The sequence below is a fragment of the Idiotropiscis lumnitzeri genome, chromosome 8 (genome assembly GCF_059441095.1).
Source record: "Idiotropiscis lumnitzeri isolate Australia: NSW breed Sydney's pygmy pipehorse chromosome 8, RoL_Ilum_1.0, whole genome shotgun sequence".
Classification (NCBI taxonomy): domain Eukaryota; kingdom Metazoa; phylum Chordata; class Actinopteri; order Syngnathiformes; family Syngnathidae; genus Idiotropiscis; species Idiotropiscis lumnitzeri.
This window is the reverse complement of record NC_142398.1, coordinates 18,462,421-18,487,477: the sequence shown is the minus strand read 5'-3', so window position 1 is coordinate 18,487,477 and position 25,057 is coordinate 18,462,421. Positions and strand designations below refer to the sequence as shown.

Genomic DNA, 25,057 nt, shown 5'->3' with positions numbered 1-25,057 from the left:
TCATCTGCATATCAAAACAATGCAGAGTGCAGTAAAAACCAACAAACCTCTGTTCAAATACAAAGCAAAGTTCAGTTCAAGTCCCTCATGTGGCTGATTGAGGACAACTTTGTATTCTGGATTTAAGCATGGAGCTAAATTTGTGTTCCCTTTTTCATGCAGCAAAAGTGGTGACGGATTTGATGGTCTGTTGAGTCCAAAAAGTGAATTTTAAAAAAAACGTGTAGGGTGTGTCACAAGATTTGATTTAAGAATGGATAATCACCACAAGTGAGTGGGCGTATTAATCCAAATGGCTGATAAATTGGTGATGGTCCGAGATAAATGGTGTGATCATATGAGGCGTTCTTCTTTGGGCAAAGGGAAAGGCAGGCCATTCTTTTCAGATCCAGCTGGGCCGATCTGTTTCCTCTCTTCTGCGCTGGGACGGTAGGTTCCCTCCATTCTCCTCTTCTTCTTTATGACGCACAGCAGAAGTAGCAGAGTCAAGCCAAGGAGCAGAATCACAGTAGAGACGAGTGCCGACACCGAGGTTGGGAAGGCGGCCTGCATTTTCATGGTGATGGACAGCTGTGAACAGGGGTAAAAAACAAAACAAAAACAAAAACAAAAAAACATCACAGATGACATGTCAAACTAGTGATGGGAAAATGATGCTTCAAGATGTTTCATGAACCAGTTGTTGTATTTTTTTGACTCCTCTAGATGGCACTGTTGGTTTAAATAAAGGGTTTAAAAAAAATGGCAAGTCAGTGTGCTTTCAGCCCAATGTTGAACAGAGAGTGCCATCTACAGGAGTCCAAAAATACTACAACTGGTTCATGAAGCAGATTTGAAGCTTCATTTACCCATCATTATGTCAAACACACAAACGTATCAGTTTATTTATAAGGTGAGGCTATTTGGGAGCAGACAGCAGAATAAAACAATGGAACATAAAAGCAAATCCCTGCTGTAAATGTCTCTGTACACTAAGAAGAAATTTGCAAATGAAATGGAAATAGTAATATCAGTCAGAAAAATCACAAAAGCTTTTTTTCCTAAAAGGTTCTGGCTGCATATATGCAAAACTTTACAATTATTAAATATCAAGTACATACAATGCTGGTTTATCTGTCCCAGTGAATGACTTGTGACCAGTCCAGGGTACACCCCGCCTCGTGCCTGAAGTCAGCTGGGAGAGGCTCCAGCTCACAAGCAACCCTGATGAGAACAAGTCATATAGAAAATACATAGATGAATGGATTTTTTTTCAATAATTATTTTATCTTCACAATACAATTTTCTATTAAAACTGGTATGACAACTGAATGACGAATGTTTAAATATTGTTAAAAAAATGGCTGCATAATTCATAAGGATTTTGGGGGAGGGGGGCAACTGTTTAAATTTGGAACAAATTAACGATGTTGGACTTCACATTGGTATTGTCTCAGCATAGAAAACAACAGAATTCCACGTTTAAACGGGTGATTTTTTTAAGCATTTATGACTCGTTACATATTAACACCATAGCATCGCATCAGCCGAGAGCATGATTTTCCAAGAAATATCTTTGGGTAATTATGACAAACTGCGAAACAATATTGTACCTCCCAGAAGAAAGGAAAGAAGCTTTCAGGTCTGGGGTGGCCTTGAACCTTACATTGGAGCAAACCAGCATCAGCAAAATTTTAATAATGCAGCATCTGAAAAAGAAATAAAAACACCACTAATTCAGATGATAATGACTGGTATTTAATTTTCTGCATTTATACCGATATTATTGATTTGATTGATCAATTTGATGTCATTTTCAGTCAACAGGAAGTGGCAAAACCTTCATGAGTCTTGCCGTCTCCGACGTAGTCCCAATCCCAATACCTACACTTGCACTTTAGGTTTACATTGGAGTGTTAATTTAACAAAACAACATATCAAATGTCAAGCTTTTCTACATCATATGTGAATGACGTTCTTCTGAACATTTGCCATTTAGTTATAGTGACGGTGACGTATGCAGTTCTCTTGTCCACTCCGGAGAATAAGAGTTGAATCCGAGAAGAAGATAATTCGCACATAAAAATTAGATTCCTCTTGAGCAAGTTGTGCCCCCTACGTCTGAAATGACGGCAACCCCGCTTGATGGAAGCATCTGTTTTCAAATGTAAGGTGGAAAACAAAAAAAAAGCTCGGCCGAAAAATAACAGCTCAATAGTGCTGACTGGTCGATCGAGATGCGGCTCTGCAGGTGAGGAAGGAATGCAGCCCGTCCTGCTCCACCTGTTCGCTCAGCTGACGACTGGGAGCCGCAACGAGCAGTAGGAGGAACCGAAGAGCCCTCGGCGGTCGCCAAAACTAAAGCTGCAGACAACATTAAGACCTACGACGTTACTGGAGAGAAAATTACCTGTCCAAAAGCCGGGAGGGTGTCCAGGTGAAAAGGAGCTCGTCGTTTGTGGAAGTGCCACTTTAAAGAAGCTACAGAAGTTCCAGCGGGACAGCGACGTTCCCGCAGCACAATCGAAACTATTTGATACAACACTACCTGACGGTCATTATGTAAATAAAGCCGGTCATGTGATCCCACCGGCCAATCAGAAGCGTCTCTCATTCTCGGTTCGTGGGACATAAGACAAATATGTTTGTTTGTTTTAAGCACTTGTTTTTTCCATTATTACGAGTGAAAAAATAGCTGTCTTTAAAAAAAGAGGTGGAGCAAATAATAATTACAAGCATTTAATTGATAATCGAGTTGGATCTAGCAACATTGCCCATTGCAGCACTTAATATTCTCGTAAGCACTTACAAACCAACAAATCTACCCTTTCCCCCACCCCACATTTGTTCAGCTGTTTTCTGCACGTTCGCCCCGTGCCTGGGTGGATTTTGTCCAAGTACTCTCTGGCTTCCTCCTACATTCCAAAAGGTTGTAGGTTCATTGAAGACTCTCACTATCCTTACTTTGTAAGTATTAATGGATAGCAGCTGCATAGTCTGCGATTTATATGAGATTAAGAAGTAAACTGATGGTTTCTACAGCTACTTCATCAAATCATCAAAATGTACAAAACCGCTTCCTGAGAGGTTTCCCTCTGGTGTCAGCAGCTGATAGGAGGAAACTGGCCAAACTAGCACTGCAGTAGCTCCATGCTGCCACCTTGAGACTGCGGAGTGACAGTGCTTTAGGGCATTAATTAACCTTTTTTTTTAGCCAAAGCTCCGTTTAAGTTTGAAATATGTCACGGCACACTACCAAACGAAAATGTCACAAAAAGTGTATGTACATGTCAATTCTATACGTTCTATCATCTAATAGAAGCTCATTTATTTGTTTTGTCTGTCTGTCACTATAGGTTGCCGGCATAGACAGAAGGACAAATGTATATTTTGTTAAAATAAATAACTTCCTGACCAATTAAGTGAAATTTGATCATTCCCCGCAGCACACCTTAAGAGCTGTCACGGCTCGCTAATGTGTCGGGAATTCTTTAAATAATGTATAACTGGTGCCACTTAAAGGCACATCAGTAAATACCATTAAAGTAAAAACAAAATAGCAATCTACTGTGACCAAAAAAAGAAAAATTATCAACAGTCAGTTTTTTATTCTGTACACACATCTACGAAAAAACTAATTCCCGCTTTTAAAATTTGGTTTAAGGGGAAGCTCGATAAAGGCGGTGAAAGATGGTTTCATTCTTTTTATCTTATCTCAGTGTGTGTCAACATGATTGAATCCAGACTCCATATTGATTGTATGTCATGTTACAAAACTACTGGAAGACTGGAAACATTTTTAACAGGTTGAGTGTTTCAATCATGTTCATTGTTTCGTTACAAATCGCCGCAGTTTGAAGATGCGCTCATGTGAAAGAATTTATGTATTTATTGATCGTGTAAGTAGGGTAAATATGTCATTTATAATTCAGTTGTTCTTGTTAATATAAAAAGCAGCAAATAAAGTTTATTCAAACGTTTAAAAAATCATTACTAAAAATCTTTTCAGCTCTTTCTAGGAGTGGCATACTGTGTGCTGTTTTTCTTTAATTCACACAAAGAAGTTTTCATTTGTTTCTTTCATGACTAACAGAACGTCCATAGAATAAATAAAAAAACTTATTATTTAAATCATTTGATTTTGAAATTGGACAATGTTGAGTAAAATACACAACTGATCAGTAAAGCCATTTCTGGGAAATCAGTTGAAGGCCATCTCCCTTTTGCCTCGTACGAGTTTGTCATCGGAGAAAATTCTATGCTGCTGAAACTCCCAAAATGTTTGTCAAGGGTTTCACAACTTTAACCTTGTGTGCTTGGGCATGATCAAAGAATATATCGACCCAGCAGGCTCAGAAAATGAACATTGACTTATATGTCTGAAACAAAAAAATAAAAATAAAAAATGAAGGCACTGTTGTTTCAGAACGTGTTCATTGGATCTGTGGCTCTTTATTTACACTTGACAATGAGGGATTTAGACAAACCTTGGAAGCATGTTTTTGGGAGGTGAGAGAAAGTTAGAATACTTGGAGAGAAAAAAACATGTAGCACAAATGTGCTAACTCTGCAGACAAATTTTCCAAATTAGTTGTTGTTCATTAAATAGCAATAATGTGAATCTGAATGTAAATTTACATTTGAGCTTCATCAAATGATTTAAACATAGTTACATTTGTTTATTCTTTTGTTGTTACACACGTTAGTGCATTAATTTTTCCTTTTTATGAAAACGAAAGTCAGCTGAGCAAGCCATTGATTTTAAAACGTATCTTTTGGTAGACCTTTGCCAATATCAAATAAATGACCACCGCTGCCGGGAAATTATGTCAGGTTAACCATTTAGGAACATTTGGGCGGAGACTGGTTGAGAGTGATATAAAAGAGGAGCGTCGCAGCGCTGAACTCAACATTGACAGCAGTTCAGGATCGGGGGGGACCATGGGTTCAACTCCTCTGTGGCTGCTGGCCTCACTGGCCTTTGCTTATTTGTCTTCTGTGGCTGATGGTGTTCCATTGTAAGTACATTTGCCACTCACCTTCTAACGCATTCGACAGGATGTGCTTGTACTATCTCAAGTCTCGCGAAGATAAAAAAGAGCCCACCGTGTTTTTCGATCTATCTTTTTTTCTATAGATATTATGCTAGCATGGTGCTTTAGCTTTATCTATCTATCTATCTATCTATCTATCTATCTATCTATCTATCTATCTATCTATCTATCTATCTATCTATCTATCTATCTATCTATCTATCTATCTATCTATCTATCTATCTATCTATCTATCTATCTATCTATCTATCTATCACGCACTGTATATGTAATGAATTAATAACCTTTAAGAACTGTAAACATTGGCTTAGCCCACTATCATAATGATTAGCAGGCCACGAGTTTGCAGGTCCACAAGTCAAGGTAATTTGGTCAAATATGGTCACACCGTCGTCGTTTTTGTTTTATTACATCGAACTTGGTCAACATTTCGGTGATGAAATATTGCTCTTATCAAATGCTGGATTTTCCTCCTGAACCTTCATAGTTGATTGGTTGTATTCAGAGTTGGTTTGATGGGTGGGGGTTATCCTTAGACACAACATGGGGTGTTCAGAATATGGTCATGACATAAAAATTGCAATTGGAAACAATGCATTTGGTAATGTTCACTGAAAAATCCTGCTGCTGAATGAAAAAAATAAAACGGGCCAATTAATCTTGAAAATCTGTCCTGACTAAACACTTCACAAAGTATTACAGTATGTAATGAAAAACAATAGTAACAATATATCGCTTCTAATATTTAGTGGAATTTTAGAATTAACTTAAATGTAGCTGATTTTTTTTGTCCAACTCTGGTACTGGGTGTCATTATACTGTTCTGGTGTACCTAATGTTGTGACCAAGAGTGTAGGTCTGTATATCCTTAGAGAAGCTTCTAATCATAGATGGCCACTTGACCCTATTTTGCACCGTTCCGCTTTTGTCCTTTTTCCTAAAAATAATCGTCCTCTGTCACCATCTGTTTTTGTCCTTTTAAAGCTCTTCCATCCTTTCCTGCAACCACAAACACAAATTGAATTGAATTGTTTGCAATTGTTCAAGTGTCAACCAAGCCAGCATTTATCTGCCAACACACACGCCGTCGGTCACCAGTCTGGCAGAATCGGACGGACCGTTCCGTCCGAGCGACGAAATGCTTATATCTGCTTCTAATGATTCTTCCGCGAATGTGCTGCAGGAAGGTGATGTCTTCCCCCAACCTGTTGCGGGTAGGAGCAACAGAAAACATTTTTGTGGAGTGTCAAGACTGCACTGGGGGTGACATAAAGGTGGACATAAGCGTGATGAATCATCCAACCAAAACCAAAAAGCTTGGGTCGAGTGCATCTGTGACCCTTAATAGTGCTAACAACTTCCAAAGCTTTGGACAAATTATGGTGAAGTCACTACAAATATATATATATATATTTTATCTTTGAGCACTTGAACACAACATATCTGTCCTTGCTACGTTGTGCTTCTCATGCTTTAGATACCGACATCGGACTTTAGTACAGACCCCAACATGAAACAGTACGTGTACCTGCAAGCTCAATTCCCTGACCGACTCTTGGAGAAAGTTGTGTTAGTCTCCTTTCAGTCTGGATACATCTTCATCCAGACCGACAAGAATCTCTACACCCCCGACACCACGGGTGCGCAAGTGCGGAGTTGTTATCAGCCATATGGCTCAAAACAACTTAAAGCAACTAAAGCCCATCTTGCTGTCTTCCAGTGAACTACAGGATGTTTGGATTGACACCTAGCATGGAGCCGGTCGAGAGGGATCAGCAAAATCAAGATGATGCTGCCGCCATAATCATTGAGATGATGGTTCGCATTTTTCATCTAAAATGTTCCCCACAGCTGAACAGCCTCCCTCCATGGGTGTAACATATCAATACAAGTTTGAATAATTTGGATTTTCAGGCCACTAGTGATGGGAAAATGAAGCTTCAAATTTGCCTTATGAACCAGTTAATATATTTTTGTGTCCTCTAGATGGCACTGTTGGTTTAAATAACGGGTTTAAAAAATGGCAAGTCAGTCCATTTTCAGCCCAATGTTGAACAGAGATTGCCATCTACAGGAGTCCAAAAATACTACAATTGGTTCATGAAGCAGACTTGACGCTTCATTTACTCATCACTACAGGCCACCCATGGAGGCACACCCCAAAAATAAAAGCCTAGAGTCTAGCTGTCAAACTCTGGGTGAAATTTGCAAATAGATTAATGGCATATACCTGTTTTGTGTGAACAAAATCAACGGATATATTTTGATGTCTCAACAAGATTAGGAGCTGACTTGTCATTGTAGTGTGTTGCTCCAGTCCGATCTCACATTCCATACACGATTTATTTAGAAAAGTCTCAACTAGTTAATAGTTTGTTCAATGTTCTTTATCCTTAGACCCCTGAAGATATTATTTTACCTCTTGAATCAGTCTTCTTGAAGTCAGGTATCTACTCTGGAAACTTCAAACTTCCTGAGATTGTCAGGTGATTTTTTTTTTTTTAATTCTGTTCATATGGCATGGATGACTATTTGACAGTATTTTACAATTATTGTCAAAAAGCGGTAAGATACTGTTGTAAATTTACAGAAATTGAATACAGTGTATATCTGTAAGCCTAATCCTATGAAAAGGTGTCAAAAAAAGTGTCACCTCTCCCCACGATATTTTTCAAATGTAATTATGAAATTCAGTGTATTCTAGAAATTGAATTCATAAATTCTCTTCCATACATTTTGAAAAACTTGTGTGAATTTCTGTGTGTAGTCCTGGACTGTGGAAAATAGTCGCCAAGTTCCAAAGTCACCAACAGCAGAGCTACTCTGCACAGTTTGAAGTCAAAGAGTATGGTGAGAGCCGACTACATTGACATTGACATGATTTGTTTCACAGAAAAGCATGTTGCTTTTTGTCCAATTTATAACAATCAAATCCTTTTCATTACTTTCAGTGCTCCCGAGTTTTGAAGTCAAATTAACACCCTTGGTCCCCTTCTTCTATAAGGATAGTGAGGAGTTCACTGTTGACATCAGAGCCACGTGAGTTGAAATCATTTTGGTGCCAAAAACAGCTCTTTTAAATCCCTTGTTGACCAATGTGTGAACGTCACGTTTTCCCACAATGCAATTTAGGTATCTATTTGGTAAAGAGGTAGATGGGACGGCCTTTGTGGTGTTTGGGTTTCTAAAAGATGGTGAAAAGAGGAGCTTTCCTGAATCTCTTCAGAGAGTGCCTGTAAGTACATACTGCAGCAAATTGTAACTCAAACCGGTTCCTATTTTACTAACATGGCATCTGCAAGACTGCACACCATGTTGTACGGTACAACAGCTTATTTTTCCCAATGAGGACAAACACTGATCAATTAATCAATCATTTTTTCGATATAAATTTTAAAACAAAATATGAAGGATAATGTCACTTCACAGATGTATTCATCTTAATTAAAACCTTTTTGCAACAATCATTTTCATAATCAAAACATTGAATATTTTGAAACAAACGGCCAAGAACGAGCAGCAAAACAGATCAGTCGAGGGAACCAAAGGCCCAATTAAGCTTCTCCAAATGAAATGTACTGAACACCTAAAACCCGATAGAGCAGCTCCAACTTATTGGTTGAGCAATACAAACACGTCCACTGAAGAGGTAGTTAGCGCGGCAAACGCAGTCAAAGTAATGTCGTAGTACTCATGTGCTAAGTAGCGATGGGAAAATGAAACTCCAAGATGTTTCGTGAACCAGTTGTTGTATTTTTGACTCCTCTAGATGGCACTGTTGATTTAAATAAAGGTTTTCAAAAAGTCAATGTGTTTGCAGCTCAATGTTGAACAGAGAGCGCCATCTACAGGAGTAAAAAAATACTACAACTGGTTCATGAAGCACATTTGAAGCTTCATTTACCCATCACGAGTGCTAAGTAAATTGACAACTCAAGCTCTCTAATGCTCCCTTTTTTTTTGAAATAGCTGTATATGTATCTGCATTTTGCACTCTTAGATCGAGAATGGCCATGGAGTGGTTACACTGAAGAGGGCACAGATGACTCAAACGATCCCAAACATGGATGAGTTGGTGGGAAGTCACATATTTGTGTCTGTCAGCGTAGTGACGCTAAGCGGTAAGAAAGTGTTCTGAATGATTTTTCTCGTACGAATCACACCGATTCTGCAACGTGCATTGTTATGTGTGGGTTCATAGGTAGTGAAATGGTCGAAGCAGAGTTGAGAGGCATCCAGATTGTCAAATCTCCATACACCATCGAATTCAAGAAGACGCCCAAATATTTTAAACCCGGAATGTCCTTCGATGTTACGGTAAAGTGCAAATCTACATTTTTCTTGGCTTCTAAAATAATTTGTAAAATATAACACTATTAAACCACGTCATGGACACGTCATGTTTGCACAAACATCAGAGCTTCTCTTTAGCGTTGTGTGAAGTGTTCTTACATTAAATGATTAGGCGATGTTACATTTGATGTTAGAACAGGCTTTCTGTGAATTTGTGGATTCGCAGAGGCTCAAAAATAAACTGTACGATACATTACGTATTTCAACTTTTGACAGTGCCAGTATTGCTTTATTAAAAACCTACTTGTATTTTAATCCAATACAAGAGTCTAACAAACTTAAAAAAGATTGTAATGGTCAGCTTTGTTTTACAGTAAAATGCAGAGTGGTTGCAATCATGATGTAGTGCTATTGTCAATTATTTTATGTTACCCCGCCCCCCCCCAGCAAGAAGAAAACAATTCGTGCCCCACCCTCCATCCACTCTCCGCCGCAACGATAAATAATAATGGGCAAGGAGAGCGCCACTGCCAATTAGTGGAGTTGATGTGCAATGACACTTTATTGTAGGACAGCGGAAAAAAAATCATGTGCCCCAGGGTCATTCGCGCCCCCCTCAGAATCCCCCCAGGGGGACCCGCCCCAGTATTTGAGAAGCACTATATTATATGGTTCTAATCCATCAAGTTTGAAATATTTATTTTTCTTCCAATCGCAAACATACAACTTGGCTACTGAGACCATCACTGAGTGACAAACCGTTGAACGTTTGCTGACGAAGCATTTTTTTTTGTGTTTTGGGAGGCAGCTTAAGGTTGTGAATCCTAATGAAACTCCAGCACGAGGTGTTCCTGTGGTGGTGAACCCCGGCGAGGTGCAAGGCTTCACCTCAGACAACGGCATTGCCAAGCTCACCGTCAATACAATTGCAGGGGATGCAAGCTTGACAATCGAAGTAAGTCTCTTTCCAGTTTTTAGATGCAGGTGATAGTAACTAACAATTTTTTTTTCTGGGCCCTGTGCCATGTGTTTTAAATCTCACATAGTTTGTCAACTTTAAAAAGACTTACCATAGTCGGTTTGTTTCTGTTTTACTACAGGCAAGGACCAATGATCCGAAAATTCTCAGAGAGAGGCAAGCGACTGCTACAATGGATGCCCTCCCATATAATACCAAAACTAAAAATTACATCCACATAGGTAAAAGGATTCTATTCTCATTCCCTGTACAAGTACTACAATGCAGAAGTAATTTCAGCAATGGCGGGCCGTACATTTCACACGTAGGCCATCTGTGAAGTCCTACTTGAATAAATCCCCCTCATATTACCATCATTTATGACACCACGGCTGGACAAATAATATACAGAAACACACTTACACAGTACTGAGTGAGTGTTGGACGACCTAGCTTCTCTTGAAAGGTCCGTCTTGAAAACGGCCTTGCAAGTGTATCTGCAATTAAATCCACACTTTTCCCTCCTTTGGCTATTGTGGTTTAAAAAAAGCACAAATATACTTTAGATTTTCAAACGGTCGCCAGTTACGACATTCTGGTGTGTTGATTCCGCATCGCGCTGCCCCCTCACGACTGAGTATCCAATCCCAAAATGCGTTCATCACCTTCCGCGTAAGGCCAGCGAGAAGGCTCACTGTAACCAACTTGTGATCTGATTGGCTATCGCAAGTGTCTATCAAATCGGAAAGCCCATTGACTTTGACAGAACAGATGCCCGCAAGATTGTATCTGAAGGCCTTGGAAAGAATCGCGCGTGCTACTGGTATTGTGAAACCTGCCTGGGAACACAAGCTATTGGAATTCTGATTGGATAAAAACTCTCACCTAAAAATACAACACTAGAATATAATATGACACCAATGTGAAGAATATGATCATTTTTTTCATCTTAGGCCAGCAGAGGAGGCCTTAAAGGCCTTGACAGCCCACCACTGAATTTCAGTATGTCATCTTAACAGTGTGACTTTTTTGCAGGTGTGGATACTGCTCAGCTGGATTTGGGAGATAACCTGAAAATCAACCTCAATCTAAACAGGCCACCAACTCGAAATACCGACATCACATACTTGGTGAGACTTGTCTTATACCTGACCGTGTGTCATTTTCATCGATGAACGCTGACGTTTGTCTCTTCAGGTCATTGGCAGAGGACAACTGGTGAAATATGGCCGTCACAAGACGATTGGCCAAGTTCTGATTTCACTCATCATTCCCATCACCAAAGAAATGCTCCCGTCATTCCGTATCGTCGCTTACTACCGTCCAGATAACAGCGAGGTGGTGTCGGACTCTGTGTGGGTGGATGTCAAGGACTCCTGCATGGGCTCGGTAAGATGAGGATCAAGTTACTATGGCGAAGGTGGAGGTGAAGTTTTATTCTGCGTGTAGATGATTAATTCAATGATTTAATCTGTGTCTCATTAATATCCCTCATTTATTTAGCTCAAATTGGAATCGACGAGACCAAAAGCAGCCTTTGAACCTCTCAAGATGTTTGGACTCAGGGTCACTGGAGACCCACAGGCCTCTGTGGGCCTGGTGGCAGTTGACAAAGGCGTTTTCGTTCTGAACAACAAGTATCGTCTGACCCAGAAAAAGGCAAACACTTTTGACTTCTTTGTTCGGTGCTCATTACGATCAATGCTGCCAGATAAGAAATACTTTTATACAAGTCACTAAAAATTGGCACATCATTGACACAACAACCACACAAATACTGTGCAAAGAAGAAAAGCCTCGGGCTGCTATTTACTTGACATTACTTAACAGGTGTGGGAAACTGTGGAGAAGCACGACACAGGATGCACACCAGGTGGTGGCAAGGATGCAATGAGTGTGTTCTTCGATGCCGGGCTGGTGTTTGAGACCAACGCTGCACAAGGAACCGCTTACCGACAAGGTGAAAGATTTGGTTGTGTTTCTGTCGTTTACTTTACATCCGCGGTCTTCAAGTCTGTTGCTCGAGGGACGATTTTCCATCCCTGCCTGCTGCAACACGTAATTCAACTGATCAGATACGCGGCAAGGTCTGCAGAAGCTGGATAACGATCCTGATCTTTTGAATCAGGTGTGTTGCAGCAGGGAGAGATGGGGGGGGGAGAAATGCAGAAAAATGAACTTTGTGGAGCAGGATTGAAAGCCTTGGCTTTATGTAGTCACTTAAGGCAAGGCTACAAACTCTTTCAAACCTAAATTAGCAAGATGAGTGCTTGTCGGTGATGCAGCTGGGAGCGAAATGTACTTAAAAATTTTTAATATTGATGTCGTTTTACTGCTGCTATGTATGGCCAGTGCGGCAGCAGCAGGTGGACCAAACCGTTAATAAAAATATTTCTTACGCCATTTTAGTATTTGTCAGATTTGAATCTCATGGTGTCGAAATTGGTATTGAGTATTTTCCTGGGTATCGATATCGAGTTTGAAATTCCACTATTGTGACAATGCAGATAGCCAACAGTTTATTTTTATAGTTCTTTTTTATCTGGGTCATTTTCATAATTAAACTGTGCTACATTTGCAGACCTAAAATGTCCATCAACCAGCAGGAGGAAACGTGCCTCAACTCTCCTAGAGGTTACGACAACCTTAGGTAAGGATTTTAATGCAATTCTAGTCATTGTATGCCAAACAACTGCAAGAAAAAAAAAACATTGGTATTAGAAATCATATCAACAAGATACTGATTGTGGCCGCTGTGTCCTTGGTTTTCAGCAAGTAAATATGAAGGGCTACAGAAGGAGTGTTGTTTGGATGGCATGGCGGAAACTCGTCTCTCATACACTTGTGAAACACGCAGCGAGTACATTAATGATGGACCGCTGTGTATCAAGGCCTTCCTGCATTGTTGCCAGACGCTGGCAAGCCAGAGAGCTGAGATGAGGCACGACACCCTTCAAATAGCTCGAAGTAAGAGATAGACACACGGGACCCTATCCGTAGTCTACTGAAATTGCTGTGTCTCATCACACTTTTTAAATCGCTTTTTAAGGTGAGAAGAATGATCACCTTTATATGGATAATATTGAAATTGTTACCCGCACGAATTTCCCTGAAAGCTGGCTTTGGTCTGATATCAAATTGCCTGCTTGCCCTCGACAAACGCCCAACTGGTAAGGAAATTAACACATACTTGGAAGGTACTGTAGGTACACCTGCATTCTGGAAAAGATCCAAAACAAGAGCTGTATAGTAAAAAACACTAATTCGCTCAGTGTTAATTAACACAACCAGAGTGTTGTTTGCTTAACATTTACCGTAATTTCCAGACTATAAGACGCACCCACAGATAAGCTGCAGCAACTTAAAAAAAGAAATGAAATTAAAAAAAAAATAATGATATACAAGCTGCACCAGGCAATAAGCCGCAGTTTTCTATGTTGAAAAAAATTAGTCGTTAACAACATCTACAGAACGATTTTGTACTGTGAATGCACATAAAGGTACGTAAACAGATTGTTAAAACAGTGCCGTTTAACACGGCAACAACTTTACTAATTAAAACGGAACAGACTCAATAGGAAAAAAAAAATCTGGATTTATTTAGTGTATTTTCTGAACTAAAGAGCGCCCCTACTGGTGAAAGAAAAATCCACAGAAAAATCGCACCGTTATATTAGCCGCATGGTTAAAAATCGAGGAAAAAAATAGCAGCTTATAGTCCGGAAAATACTCTAATTAGTTTGTTCTACAGAAATTTAGTGATGTTTTTTTTTTCATGTAGCACTGAGACAGCCTTACCTTGTGCAAAAATGTCAGATGTCTGCTTTGTTTCAGTGAGACCACATCACATGAGAATTATGTCCCCATGCAAGACTCCATAACAACATGGCAGTTCATGGGTATTAGTCTGTCCAAAACGCATGGTGAGGATCCACTCATTTCAAATTTTCCTTAAAATTGAAAGCCGGTTATACGGCAATAATGCCCCATTGGCTCCAGTTGCTCCTTCCATAGAACCTTTTTTTTGCTATCTTCTAGGAATCTGTGTCAGTGAACCTTTAGAGATTATAGTACGGAAGGATTTCTTCATTGACCTCAAGCTTCCCTATTCGGCTGTGCGTGGAGAGCAGATTGAAATCAAAGCAATACTCCACAACTTCAGCCCCGATGAAATCATAGTAAGTCTGTGTGTGTTCATAGCGCTTTTTTTACGAGGATGAACCCAAGACCATTCCTCAGTTCTCTTCTCCATCTTTGTGTTCGAGGTGCGTGTGGATCTGTTTGAGACGGCACTTGTGTGCAGTGCAGCCTCCAAGCGCTCAAAATTCAGCCAGGAGGTTGAAATGGGCCCCGAAAGTACGCTAGCTGTCCCCTATATCATCATTCCCATGGATCAAGGAAAATTTGGTATCGAAGTCAAAGCAGCTGTGAGAGGATCACATCTCTCTGATGGAATAATGAAGACGCTGAAAGTTGTGGTAAAAGAACATTTAAGAGTGGCTATTGAAATGCATTTGCATTGTTCCTGAAAAATGTCAAATAATTCATTATTTAGTGTTAAAAGTTGCTTGTAAGAATACAATCAGGCACTTTAAAGACGCTAAAGTTGAAAGAAATGTCTACATTTGACACAGCACAGACCAATACAGCTCGTCAAATAATTTAATTTAAGAATAAAATTTCACTACCAACACGATATAAAGTGCCCTCTTCACATTCCTGGGCAGCGGCGCCCAAGTCGGGTCCTCGGAAGCCCCTCCCGGGCTGACCTGGTTTAGATGTTAGATATCTCCTTCCCTCAGCGCACCTGATTCAAATGATCAGGATTCATTTGCAGATTTCTGCAAAGCTAGCTGACAAGCTAAAAATCGGAAACTCTTCTTTTTCCGCATGGTCATAACTTAGAAGGACTCACTTCGGAACCAAAGCATGGCAGCCTTTGATTTCATGTGAATCGCTCGTGCCGACCCAAATCGGTCCATACCCCAAAAAGTACAGTCTATCGTTTGGTACTTGAGCGAGAAAAATCCACTTCTGTTTTTTTTTTTTCTTTTTTTTTTCTTCATTCTTGAGAAAAACGTGTGTCCGTCAGTGACGGACTGATGGAATGGCCACATCGGCGGCCAACTACATCATCCTTAAGGGGAAATCTTCTGTTATACCTGCCGATGTCTTGCATGGACTCCACTGAGACTATTTCTGTTTCTTTAAACACGGCGTACTCGGGCAGACTGTGCTTTGACCAACCGGATTTTTATGCAAACGAGGCATGGCACTAAGATATTCCGGGAAAAGTCTTCTTCCATCCCATAACGGTGTACAAAGGCGCCAATGCCCTGTTACGCACAATTATACCTTTACCATAAGAACGAAAACTGCACCCATGCTCACAATCAGACTTAGCTTTGCACTAAACAAAAAAAGGGCCCAAAATGTCCACATTCGTGTATTACATAGATCATTGTTTAAAAAATTTGGAAGAATACACGAGGAGGAAATGAAATGAAACGTCTTTATGTCAGTAATCCAAACATTTTATATGCCAAAAATATAATTGTAAACTGTATGTTTTTATTTGTTTATTTATTTTTACTTTTCTAGCCTGAAGGTGTCCTGGTTAAGTCTCCTCAGATAATAAACCTTGACCCTGCTAAAGAAGGAAAAAGTGAGTTACCACATTCCACTACACTCTGTGACAAGAACATTGTAAGAGTGTAATGTTTTTTTTTTTAAATAATTAAGCACTTAATCTTCAAACTTGTGTTTATACTCTAGATGGTATACAAGAAGTTATTATCAACAGTCAAATTCCCAAGAAAGATGTCGTACCTGGCACAGAGTCTGTCACACAAATCTCTGTGATGGGTGAGATTATGTTGCTTGAACCCAGACATCTATACTGTATTGCCATAATTAAGCAACAACATGTGCTGACACATGAACAACATATGTGCTGATCTTTTTTTAATTTTTTTTTTAAATCCAGGTCGAGAACAAGTCAGTGTACTGGTGGAAAATGCCATTGCTGGGACATCGATGGGTAGTCTGATTTACCAGCCGAGTGGCTGTGGAGAGCAGAACATGATCCACATGACCCTGCCAGTAATTGCAACTACGTATTTGGACAAAACCAACCAGTGGGAAACTGTGGGCTTTGAGAAACGTAACGAAGCTCTGCAACACATAAAGACAGGTAGGTTCACATCACATATTTAAAATTATACACTGAGGATTCCTCAATCCGTCAATGATAAAAGACACTGAAATTTGATGCCAAGGTGGGTAAAAATTCTGTTTTGGGGCACAGGCTACAAAAATCAGCTTACTTTCCGGAAGAAAGATGGTTCTTTTTCTGTGTGGAGCAGTCGAGATAGTAGCAGCTGGTGAGTCAAACAAACAAAATAAACAAAAACAATGTTCCTGTCGTTGTTTTAATGACAAAAAAAAGAATTTTGCGGGCTCAAATAAATCCAACTCATTTGGGTGTGCCCTCTCGTCTTTCAGGCTGACAGCCTACGTTGCCAAAGTGTTCTCCATGTCCAACCAGCTGGTGGCAGTGCAAAGCAATGTGATCTGTGACGCTGTCAAGTTTCTCATTCTCAATGCGCAGCAACCTGACGGCATGTTTCGAGAAGTCGGGACGGTGGCTCATGGCGAGATGATTGTGAGGACAATCATTTTTCTTTGCTCTGAATTGATCTTTTTGCCTACGATTCTGATTATAATCTAACTTTATCTGTGTATTATGTGCGTGTGTAGGGTGACGTGCGGGGCGGAGACTCGGATGCCTCCATGACAGCCTTCAATCTCATTGCAATGCAGGAGTCGAAGGCACTTTGCGCTGCCACTGTTAATGTGAGTACTTCACCCCATTTACTGGCCAACATATTTTAATTACAGGCCTGGGAAAGTGACTCCTCAAAATGCATCTGGTTCAAACTATTCAGTACATTTCCGAGTGAAAAGAATGTTACAAATGTAATGGTTCTATGAGTCCTGGATGAAGGCCAGAACGTTCTGTCACTTGGAATCCTCGTCTTCACGCAAGAAGATTGTGTAAGAAACAAACCACTTAGGCTATACCTGTCCCGGGTTATCCGGGGGTCACAGGTGATGTATACTCGAACACGCACGTGCGAAGGGAACACGCAGTGCTATAAACACCTCCTATGACAGCCAGTAGGGGTGATATAGAACCCGTGATATGCGGTAAGTAGTGATGGGTAAATGAAGCTTCAAATCTGCTTCATGAAGCAGTTGTAGTATTTTTGGACTCCTGTAGATGGCACTCTGTATTAAAAATTGGGCTGAATGTGCGCTGACTTGCCGTTTTTTTTAAATCCTTTATTTAAACCAACAGCGCCATCTAGAGGAGTCAAAAAAATATAACAACTGGTTCATGAAACATCTTGAAGTTTCATTTTCCCATCACTAGCAGTAAGGTTCCTGACATGTGAGGCACCGCTCCTCTGGAGTCAGATATAGAAATATGAACCCAAAATAGAAGATTAGCTTATATTTCAATGTTGACCATCAAAATGGAATTTTTGAATATTTGTTTTCATAAAATTGTATTGTGTTGTATAAAGCTTTTAATTATGTTTCAATCAATTCCGCACTGTTCAACAGAACAGAACAGAGGGAAAACCAACATTTTTAATATAAAGTCAAATTTATCGTGGTTTTTCCAGAATTCTGTTTTTAGATATAAAAAGACCTGATTATAAAATTAACCAGGTGTCTGGTATTATAACTGCATGTCGGATGTTTGTTTCCAACAAACAAATCCATGCCAAATTCAGTAATAAAATTGTCCAATTTATGGTGAATTTATTGGAGCCACAAATCCTTTCTTCAAAAGAAGTGAACATAACATATTGCTGTGCTTTCCCGGCTTAGCTGATGTCTGCTAATCCAAAAGTATGGGCTTTTTCTGTGCATTGGAACACAGCACTGCCACATGCTGGCAGCGGCTCGGTACATTCTGGGTTCAAGCGTGCACTTGAAGTTCCTATTCTGGCCTTGAGAGTGACTGAATAAGTCGCACATATTCATTAATTATAGTAGACACAAGGCAGACAGTTGAACATCAGCATGCGCAGTACATGTGTAAACACCAATATCGGCTGTAGGCGGCCACGCGCCGATATCTGCTTGCCTCAATTGATGAGCGAGTGCTTGTTTGAAGCACAAAGGGAGCGTTAAATATTCAGACGACTCTCGCATCTGAAAAGCCACGAGAGCCAACATTGGCGTTCTGAAGCATTTGACCAAAGGGTATCAACTGAACAACAGGGGTCCAAGGACTGATCCTTGGGATCATCATGATGGTCCTGCTTACTTTACTCTCCTTCTCACCAGAGTTTGGAAGATAGTGAAGCCAAAGCCGTCGCTTACCTGGAAAAGCGTCTGCCCAGCCTCGTCAACCCTTACGCTGTAGCCATAACGTCATATGCGTTAGCGAATAAGGAAAAGCTGAACAAGGAGATCCTCTTCAAGTTTGCTTCCCCAGGTGAATTCTAAATTCTGAATTATATTTTCAAAGGTAAATGATACAGTATTTTTCCCAAAGTAGATCCAAAATCAAATACAGGATAATGTAAATTGATGCACTGTTGCCGAAGTATTGTGATTATCAGAATAAAGAATTCTTGAGGAAGTTGTAATGAAAATGAATGATTTTAATGAAATGTTTTATTGTATTGTTTGAACAAATGTATTCTAAAATGTGAATTGAAAAATCACTATTTTCCCAATTACAGAGCTTTCCCATTGGCCTGTGCCTAAGGGACATATTTATACACTGGAGGCTACAGCGTATGCTCTTCTGGCTTTGGTCAAGGTTGGGGTAAGTGAATTTGATTAAATATTGGCTACAAAAAAATTAGGGCCATTTTCTACAAAGAAACTGTGTTCAAGTTTGACTTTGTCACCACGGATACATAAAAAACAGCGTAAAACTTTTCACTTGATTACGCGAGGCTTTACCACATGGTCCTGGACTATTATTTACTGAAAATCACTTTCAACAGGAGTTGATTGTTCACATATACTGTGCATGCTTGGCAAAAATCTTAATTGAATGTCTTCATAAAGGCCTTTGAGGAAGCCAGACCTGTGGTGCGATGGTTCAACAAACAGATGAAGGTGGGCGGAGGCTATGGATCGACTCAGGTGAGAGGATATTTTATGGCAAAATTCATCTCATCTGGGCTCATCTTAACCTTTTTTCCCCCCCTTTTTAGGCTACAATCATGGTGTATCAAGCTATATCAGAATACTGGACCAGCGCCAAAGAGCCAGAATATGATCTGAAAGTGGACATTGATGTGCCGGGCAGATCCAGACCTCTCAAGTTTAACTTCAACAAGCAAAACCAGCATGCCACAAGAACATCTGAAGTGAGAGAGCCTCAAATCGAATTAGTGTAGCATTCCTGCTACTGTCCAACTTTGTTGTTTTATAAGTGAGCAATTGTGTGCAATTTTAACCCACAGATGAAGAGTATTAATCAAGATGTCAAAGTGACAGCCGAAGGCAGTGGAGAAGCAACATTTACAGTAAGTCAACTAATTATCCATCCCCTGTTCAGCTGTTTTTAACAGCTGCAGTATAGGTCTAAAATAGTTCATACTTGGACCATTTGTTGATTAGTTTGGTGAAATTACACAAAAACAGGGACATTTTTTTTTATCATCATTCAAATGACGTGAGTTGCTCAAACAGCCTGAAAAACAATTTCTTCCCGAGAGCCAACTCCATGCTGAATTCTCTCATACACCGACCCTTACCTTTAAGAACGACAACATAAGGTGTTTTATTTATTATCTATTTATTTAATTTCATATTTGTTTTTATTTAATCTTTAAAGAATTGAATTGATATATTTAATCAAATTATTTGTTATATCGCGCTGAAGAGGGGAGCTCTCCAATCTCGTTGTACACTGTGTACAATGACAATAAAGCGCATTCTGATTCCGATTCGTTTAAAATGAGTTCCTTCGTCTAATTTGCGCTTGTCAATCTAACAGATGGTGTCGTTGTATTATGCCCTGCCTTCGGAAAAACAAAGTGACTGCAATAATTTTGATTTGGCGGTGCAACTTATTCCAGGTAACTTGAATATTTTGTTATTTTTTTTAAAAAAGAGAGTTGAGAATGTGCTCATTTGCCTGCATATTTTTCATTGTTTGGATGATAACATGAATCTGCTCACCTGTTGTGTATTTCTAGAAAAAGTTGACGAGGAAGAGAAGATCTACAAGTTAAAAATAGAGGTTATGTAAGTACAATAAGAAAAAGACAAACAACTGTAAGATGGCAAGGTTGACACTTGTCAATACGTGTATCATTCCAAAAACAAAACGGAAACAAAAAAAAATCCTTAACATTTGGTACAAAAACAAAAATGATAAAAATGTCCTTTTTTTCACCATAGTTTTAAAATCCAGTGGAGTAGATTTTGATAAAGTTTGACACAACAACAACGTAAAATGTTGGTTGATAGCTCTCTTCCGCACTAAGTTTGCTTCCGATTTAAAAAATTCGAAGCAATTGCTCGTCGTCTGTTTTTTTTCTATCTTCCATTTGTGCACAAAATCAGAAACCATAAAACAAGTCATTTTACATTTTTTTTTTCATTTTGGTTTTTGAAATGAATATTGACAAAACAAGTCATTGTTTCATTTATTAATTTCCATTTTGTTTAGAAAATCTAATGAACAGATTTTCTCCAGATTATTGTGTCCCTCCTTCTGTTCCATTAAAAATATAACAAATTATGTTTTTTTGTTGTTGTTGTTGTTGTTCCGTTTGTTTTACTTTTAAAATAATGTAATGTCTGTTGTCCGAGCAGGTATAAAAACAAAGAGCATGATGCATCCATGAGCATCTTGGACATTGGTTTGTTGACTGGCTTCCGCGTTGACGACAATGACCTGGCTTTGGTACGAGCCCTCACCGACAAACATTACATTTTTGATATAGCGTAGAACACTTTCTGATTGTATGTTCCCATGTAGCTATCCAAAGGACATGCCCCCGTCATTTCAAAGTATGAGATGAACACAGTTTTGTCAGAGAAGGGCTCTCTTATCATCTACCTGGACAAAGTAAGACAAACATCTCTTCATCTAGCCTCTGACACATTCTTCCATTTTGCTCATGTAGAGCGGCTTTATTTTTCCTTATCCCACCTAAACAGGTATCTCATAAGCGTTCTGAGGAAATCAGCTTTAGGATCATCCAAACCCTGAAAGTCGGCATCTTGCAACCAGCTGCTGTATCTGTTTATGAATACTATGATCGTGAGTGTCAAATATACTTCTGCCTCACACTGTGAGAATAGAATACGATGAGAAGAAGAAGAGTCAAAGGAAACTAATTGGTTTTGGTCATTTCTGTTAACTCAACAAAAACTACTTGTCTATTTGTAGAGACGCATTGTGTGAAATTCTACCATCCTGAGAGGAGAGCTGGTCAGCTGCTGAGACTATGCACAGCGAATGAATGTACCTGTGCTGAAGGTAAGATGAAAGACGACTTCCAGTTCACTCAGACTGCATCATGGACAAAAGAATTGTGATGGGTAAATAAAGCTTCAAAAATGCTTCATGAATCAGTTGTAGTATTTTTGGACTCCAGTAGATGGCACTCTCTGTTCAATATTGAGCTGAAAGCGCACTGACTTGCCATTTTTTAAATCCTTTATTTAAAGCAACAGTGCCATCTAGAGGAGTCAAAAAATACAACAACTGGTTCATGAAACATCTTGAAGCTTCATTTTCCCATCACTACAAAAGAAGCCCTGACTTCTTGCAGCACAAACACATTATTACATGCACTTAAATAATCTCTTATTTTCTCCATTCAGAGAACTGCAGTCTACAAAAGAAGGGTCAAATCAGTAATGATCTGCGCGCAGAAAAGTCTTGTGAGAGTACCCCGACCAGCAAGATAGACTTTGGTAAGAGAATGTACTGTTGATTTCACTTGTCATCTTAGATAATGGTGAGAATGAAGTAAGCAAGATGAGAATGATTAACTTGTCGGTCCTCAGTGTACCACATAAAAATGGAACAATTTCAAGATGGCATTTCAACGGACATCTATACAGCACGGGTGACCCAAGTTATCAAAGAAGGTGGGATTTGATTTCAACTGACCTAGGAGATATTCACATTTTCTGTTTTACATTTCATCGGTGTCAGGCAGAATCTCAAACTGCATTTTTTTTGTTGAGCCTCGAAAGAGAGCAAGCCACTTTCAACATTTTAAAAAGTTAAAAAAACAGACCCCGATGGAAGCCGACCAGTGGCAAAGATTTTTGGAAAAACTATGAAATTAACCAAATTTAGACACAGGTGGTTTTGGCCTGACATTGATGGTATTTTTTCAAAAAATGTTGATGCTGCCATGCTGATAATTCTTCCATAAATATATTTTTTTCTTCACTCATGTTGTCCTTACAGGAAATAAAGATATGGGCGCTCAAGGCAAACTACGCACATTCCTCAGTTATCCACACTGCAGGGATGCTTTAGAATTGAACGTAGGCAAATCCTATTTAATTATGGGCGCATCGAAAGATATTCACAGAGATGACAAGCTACAAACGTGAGTCTCGAATTTCTAATGTGTGCCCGCGAGTTGATACTTTTCTTTTTTTTTTTTCAATCAATGCTGGTTTTGTTTGATGTATTTGAAAGGTGAACTTGTTTTCACCCTCTTCTCTTCAGGTTCCACTATATTCTTGGAGAGAAGACCTGGATCGAATACTGGCCAACACCTGCGGAGTGTCAAACCCCAGAACACAGACAAACTTGCTTGGGCATGGAGTTCCTGAAAATGAAATATGAAGGTTTTGCATGCGAACAATAATCAAAGTCAAGCACGTACTAAGAAAGTAGGTTTTCACTAGTCTCAAATCTTCTCCTTTTATATCATTGTTACGCCGTACCAATTAAAATTAAATGCTTACTCATCTCACTGCCTCTGTTTTGCTTTGAATAATTGGTGAATGGTGCATAAAATCAGAAGCTGATTTTATAACTAAACATACGGTGCTGTACCATAAACATGCACTTATTCTTTGCTTTTTAGTTACCCGTTTTACCCATTGGTGCGAGAAGCTTGACTTGAACTGCTCTATGGCCTATTTAGTCACTTGGATGAGTCAAGTCTGACACTGGACCTCCGTTTCAACATTTTTTTTTTATACAATTAGATTTAGATTTTTTTTTTCCAATTGATGCTCTGTGCTCCCTGGACATCATAGGTTTGTTGACGATAAAACCGGTCGCCTGATTACTAACGAGTGAGGCCAGAAAGTACAGTGACACAAGCAATGAGAGTCAGCTCACTCGTTCCCCTCCCCTACCACTTTGCTTTTCTATATTTCATTCATAAAATGCAGCATCACTCGCCACTCCATTTTCAGTCTAGCCTAAAGTTGCTAGGCAACAGCAGCAGATGAAAAAAAAAAGAGGGTGTGAATTGGGAAGAGGGAAACTTGCTTTCATCCATGTAATCTCTTGATTGAAAGGACAAAACGGTTGATGCCAAGTCACTGGGTCTATTTTCCATGATTTCTTATTTCAAATTTAATTTGCTGTGAAAATGTATGTATATATTTAAAACAATCAATGACATAGAGGGGATGGGGCATATGATGAGCTGATTACTGTATATATACTGTACACCAGGTGTCCACACCATAGTGCCCGTGAACACCAGGTTGGCCCCGAGAACTACATGAGAAGCCAGTAGGCATTTTTTAAAAATAACTCACCAGTGATCGCATGTGATTTTGCAGGAATGTTGTCGAAGAGATCATCTAAAAATGGCAATCCTAACAGAGATTTATAGAAATAGTGTGTCATATTGGTACTTAGTAGTTTCCTCATTTTTTAGTGTCTACACATAGAGCAATCATTGGTTATAACATATAATTCAAGTTAATTTGAACAGTTACTTCAGAAGTTTGTATCAATCTTTGAGACCTTTGCATTGTTGCATTGAAGTAGCTCTTCGTTTCAAAAATGTTGTTGGCCCGTGATTTTCGCAGTCATAATAACCCTCCGAGGGAAATCAAAATTACACTTTTCTCTTATTTTATTATTCATTGTTGCAGGTTGTTTGCGTTCCATTGGTTCAAATGATCTTATTCTTTTATTTCTACAAAATGGGAACACACATTCAAAATACAAATATTTCACAAAAACAACAACAACAAAAAACGTCAAACTATGTAGTGATTTTTCTATTGGAACCGGAGTAAGGGTGACATGATACATTTACTGTCGTTAAATATAGATGGGGCTTCTAATTTTGTGCTGGTCAGATCATAAAAGGAACACAGGTACACAGTGTATGATGAGACGCTTCCATTTGCTGCAGGAAAGCTGCGCTCTCGAGTTGTATCTCCCTCCCGCGTCCGTCTGCCATGCCGCGTCTTGCCAAACTGGCCAGACCGCGCCGCGCGTGCGTTTCATTCTGACCAACATTTCTAAAAATAGCTCATGGTTGACGTCACTCGGCGAAACGTGTATGAGTCGCTTCGTGGCGATCAGGGAGGGGAGGGTGGAGACTACAGATGAGTCTGGAGCTCATGTCTCAATTTGGAGGCATTTTAAGTGTGCGATACCATCGACAGTCAAACAGCAGCCTCGCACCGTCAAACATTGTCACGGTCCTGCAACGCCAGGTCAGCGGCGGCGGAAAATATCGGCGACGTTACCCCATCCCACCCACCACCCCACCTTAGTTTAGTA

General features: G+C 39.6%; 1 protein-coding gene and 1 long non-coding RNA gene across 2 annotated transcripts; one reads left to right on the top strand and one right to left on the bottom strand.

The window, feature by feature from the left end:
• Window positions 1-400: 400 nt before the first annotated feature.
• Window positions 401-2,565, bottom strand: LOC148332530 (uncharacterized). The gene is made up of 4 exons (XR_015844629.1): window positions 2,390-2,565; window positions 1,593-1,688; window positions 1,101-1,203; window positions 401-546 (listed from the first exon to the last, which is right to left on the bottom strand). It is a non-coding gene; the product is annotated as an uncharacterized LOC148332530 (long non-coding RNA).
• A 2,333-nt stretch (window positions 2,566-4,898) lies between these two features.
• LOC148332529 (complement C3-like) lies at window positions 4,899-23,270 on the top strand. Its single transcript, XM_088303482.1, has 43 exons — window positions 4,899-4,997; window positions 6,217-6,415; window positions 6,511-6,673; window positions 6,754-6,851; window positions 7,431-7,519; window positions 7,801-7,883; window positions 7,985-8,072; window positions 8,166-8,268; window positions 9,034-9,154; window positions 9,235-9,350; window positions 10,135-10,281; window positions 10,427-10,526; window positions 11,320-11,414; window positions 11,482-11,673; window positions 11,788-11,943; window positions 12,115-12,244; window positions 12,866-12,934; window positions 13,057-13,251; window positions 13,334-13,454; window positions 14,119-14,207; window positions 14,323-14,462; window positions 14,550-14,762; window positions 15,886-15,949; window positions 16,060-16,149; window positions 16,271-16,477; window positions 16,592-16,667; window positions 16,789-16,948; window positions 17,044-17,139; window positions 18,646-18,796; window positions 19,047-19,132; window positions 19,381-19,458; window positions 19,530-19,685; window positions 19,782-19,844; window positions 20,318-20,399; window positions 20,520-20,568; window positions 21,142-21,232; window positions 21,308-21,397; window positions 21,490-21,592; window positions 21,722-21,811; window positions 22,159-22,251; window positions 22,345-22,428; window positions 22,757-22,901; window positions 23,024-23,270. Exons 1-43 carry the CDS (start codon window positions 4,921-4,923, stop codon window positions 23,163-23,165), a joined length of 4,980 nt encoding a protein of 1,659 aa, XP_088159608.1. The 5' UTR covers window positions 4,899-4,920; the 3' UTR covers window positions 23,166-23,270.
• The last annotated feature ends 1,787 nt before the right edge of the window (window positions 23,271-25,057 follow it).

Coding starts and splice junctions, on each gene's coding strand:
- LOC148332529 (XM_088303482.1), top strand. CDS start 4,921: ATGGGTTCAACTCCTCTGTGGCTGCTGGCCTCACTGGCCTTTGCTTAT. Junction 12,935..13,056: donor AGAGGTTACGACAACCTTAG/GTAAGGATTTTA, acceptor CTTGGTTTTCAG/CAAGTAAATATGAAGGGCTA. Junction 13,252..13,333: donor CACCCTTCAAATAGCTCGAA/GTAAGAGATAGA, acceptor TCGCTTTTTAAG/GTGAGAAGAATGATCACCTT.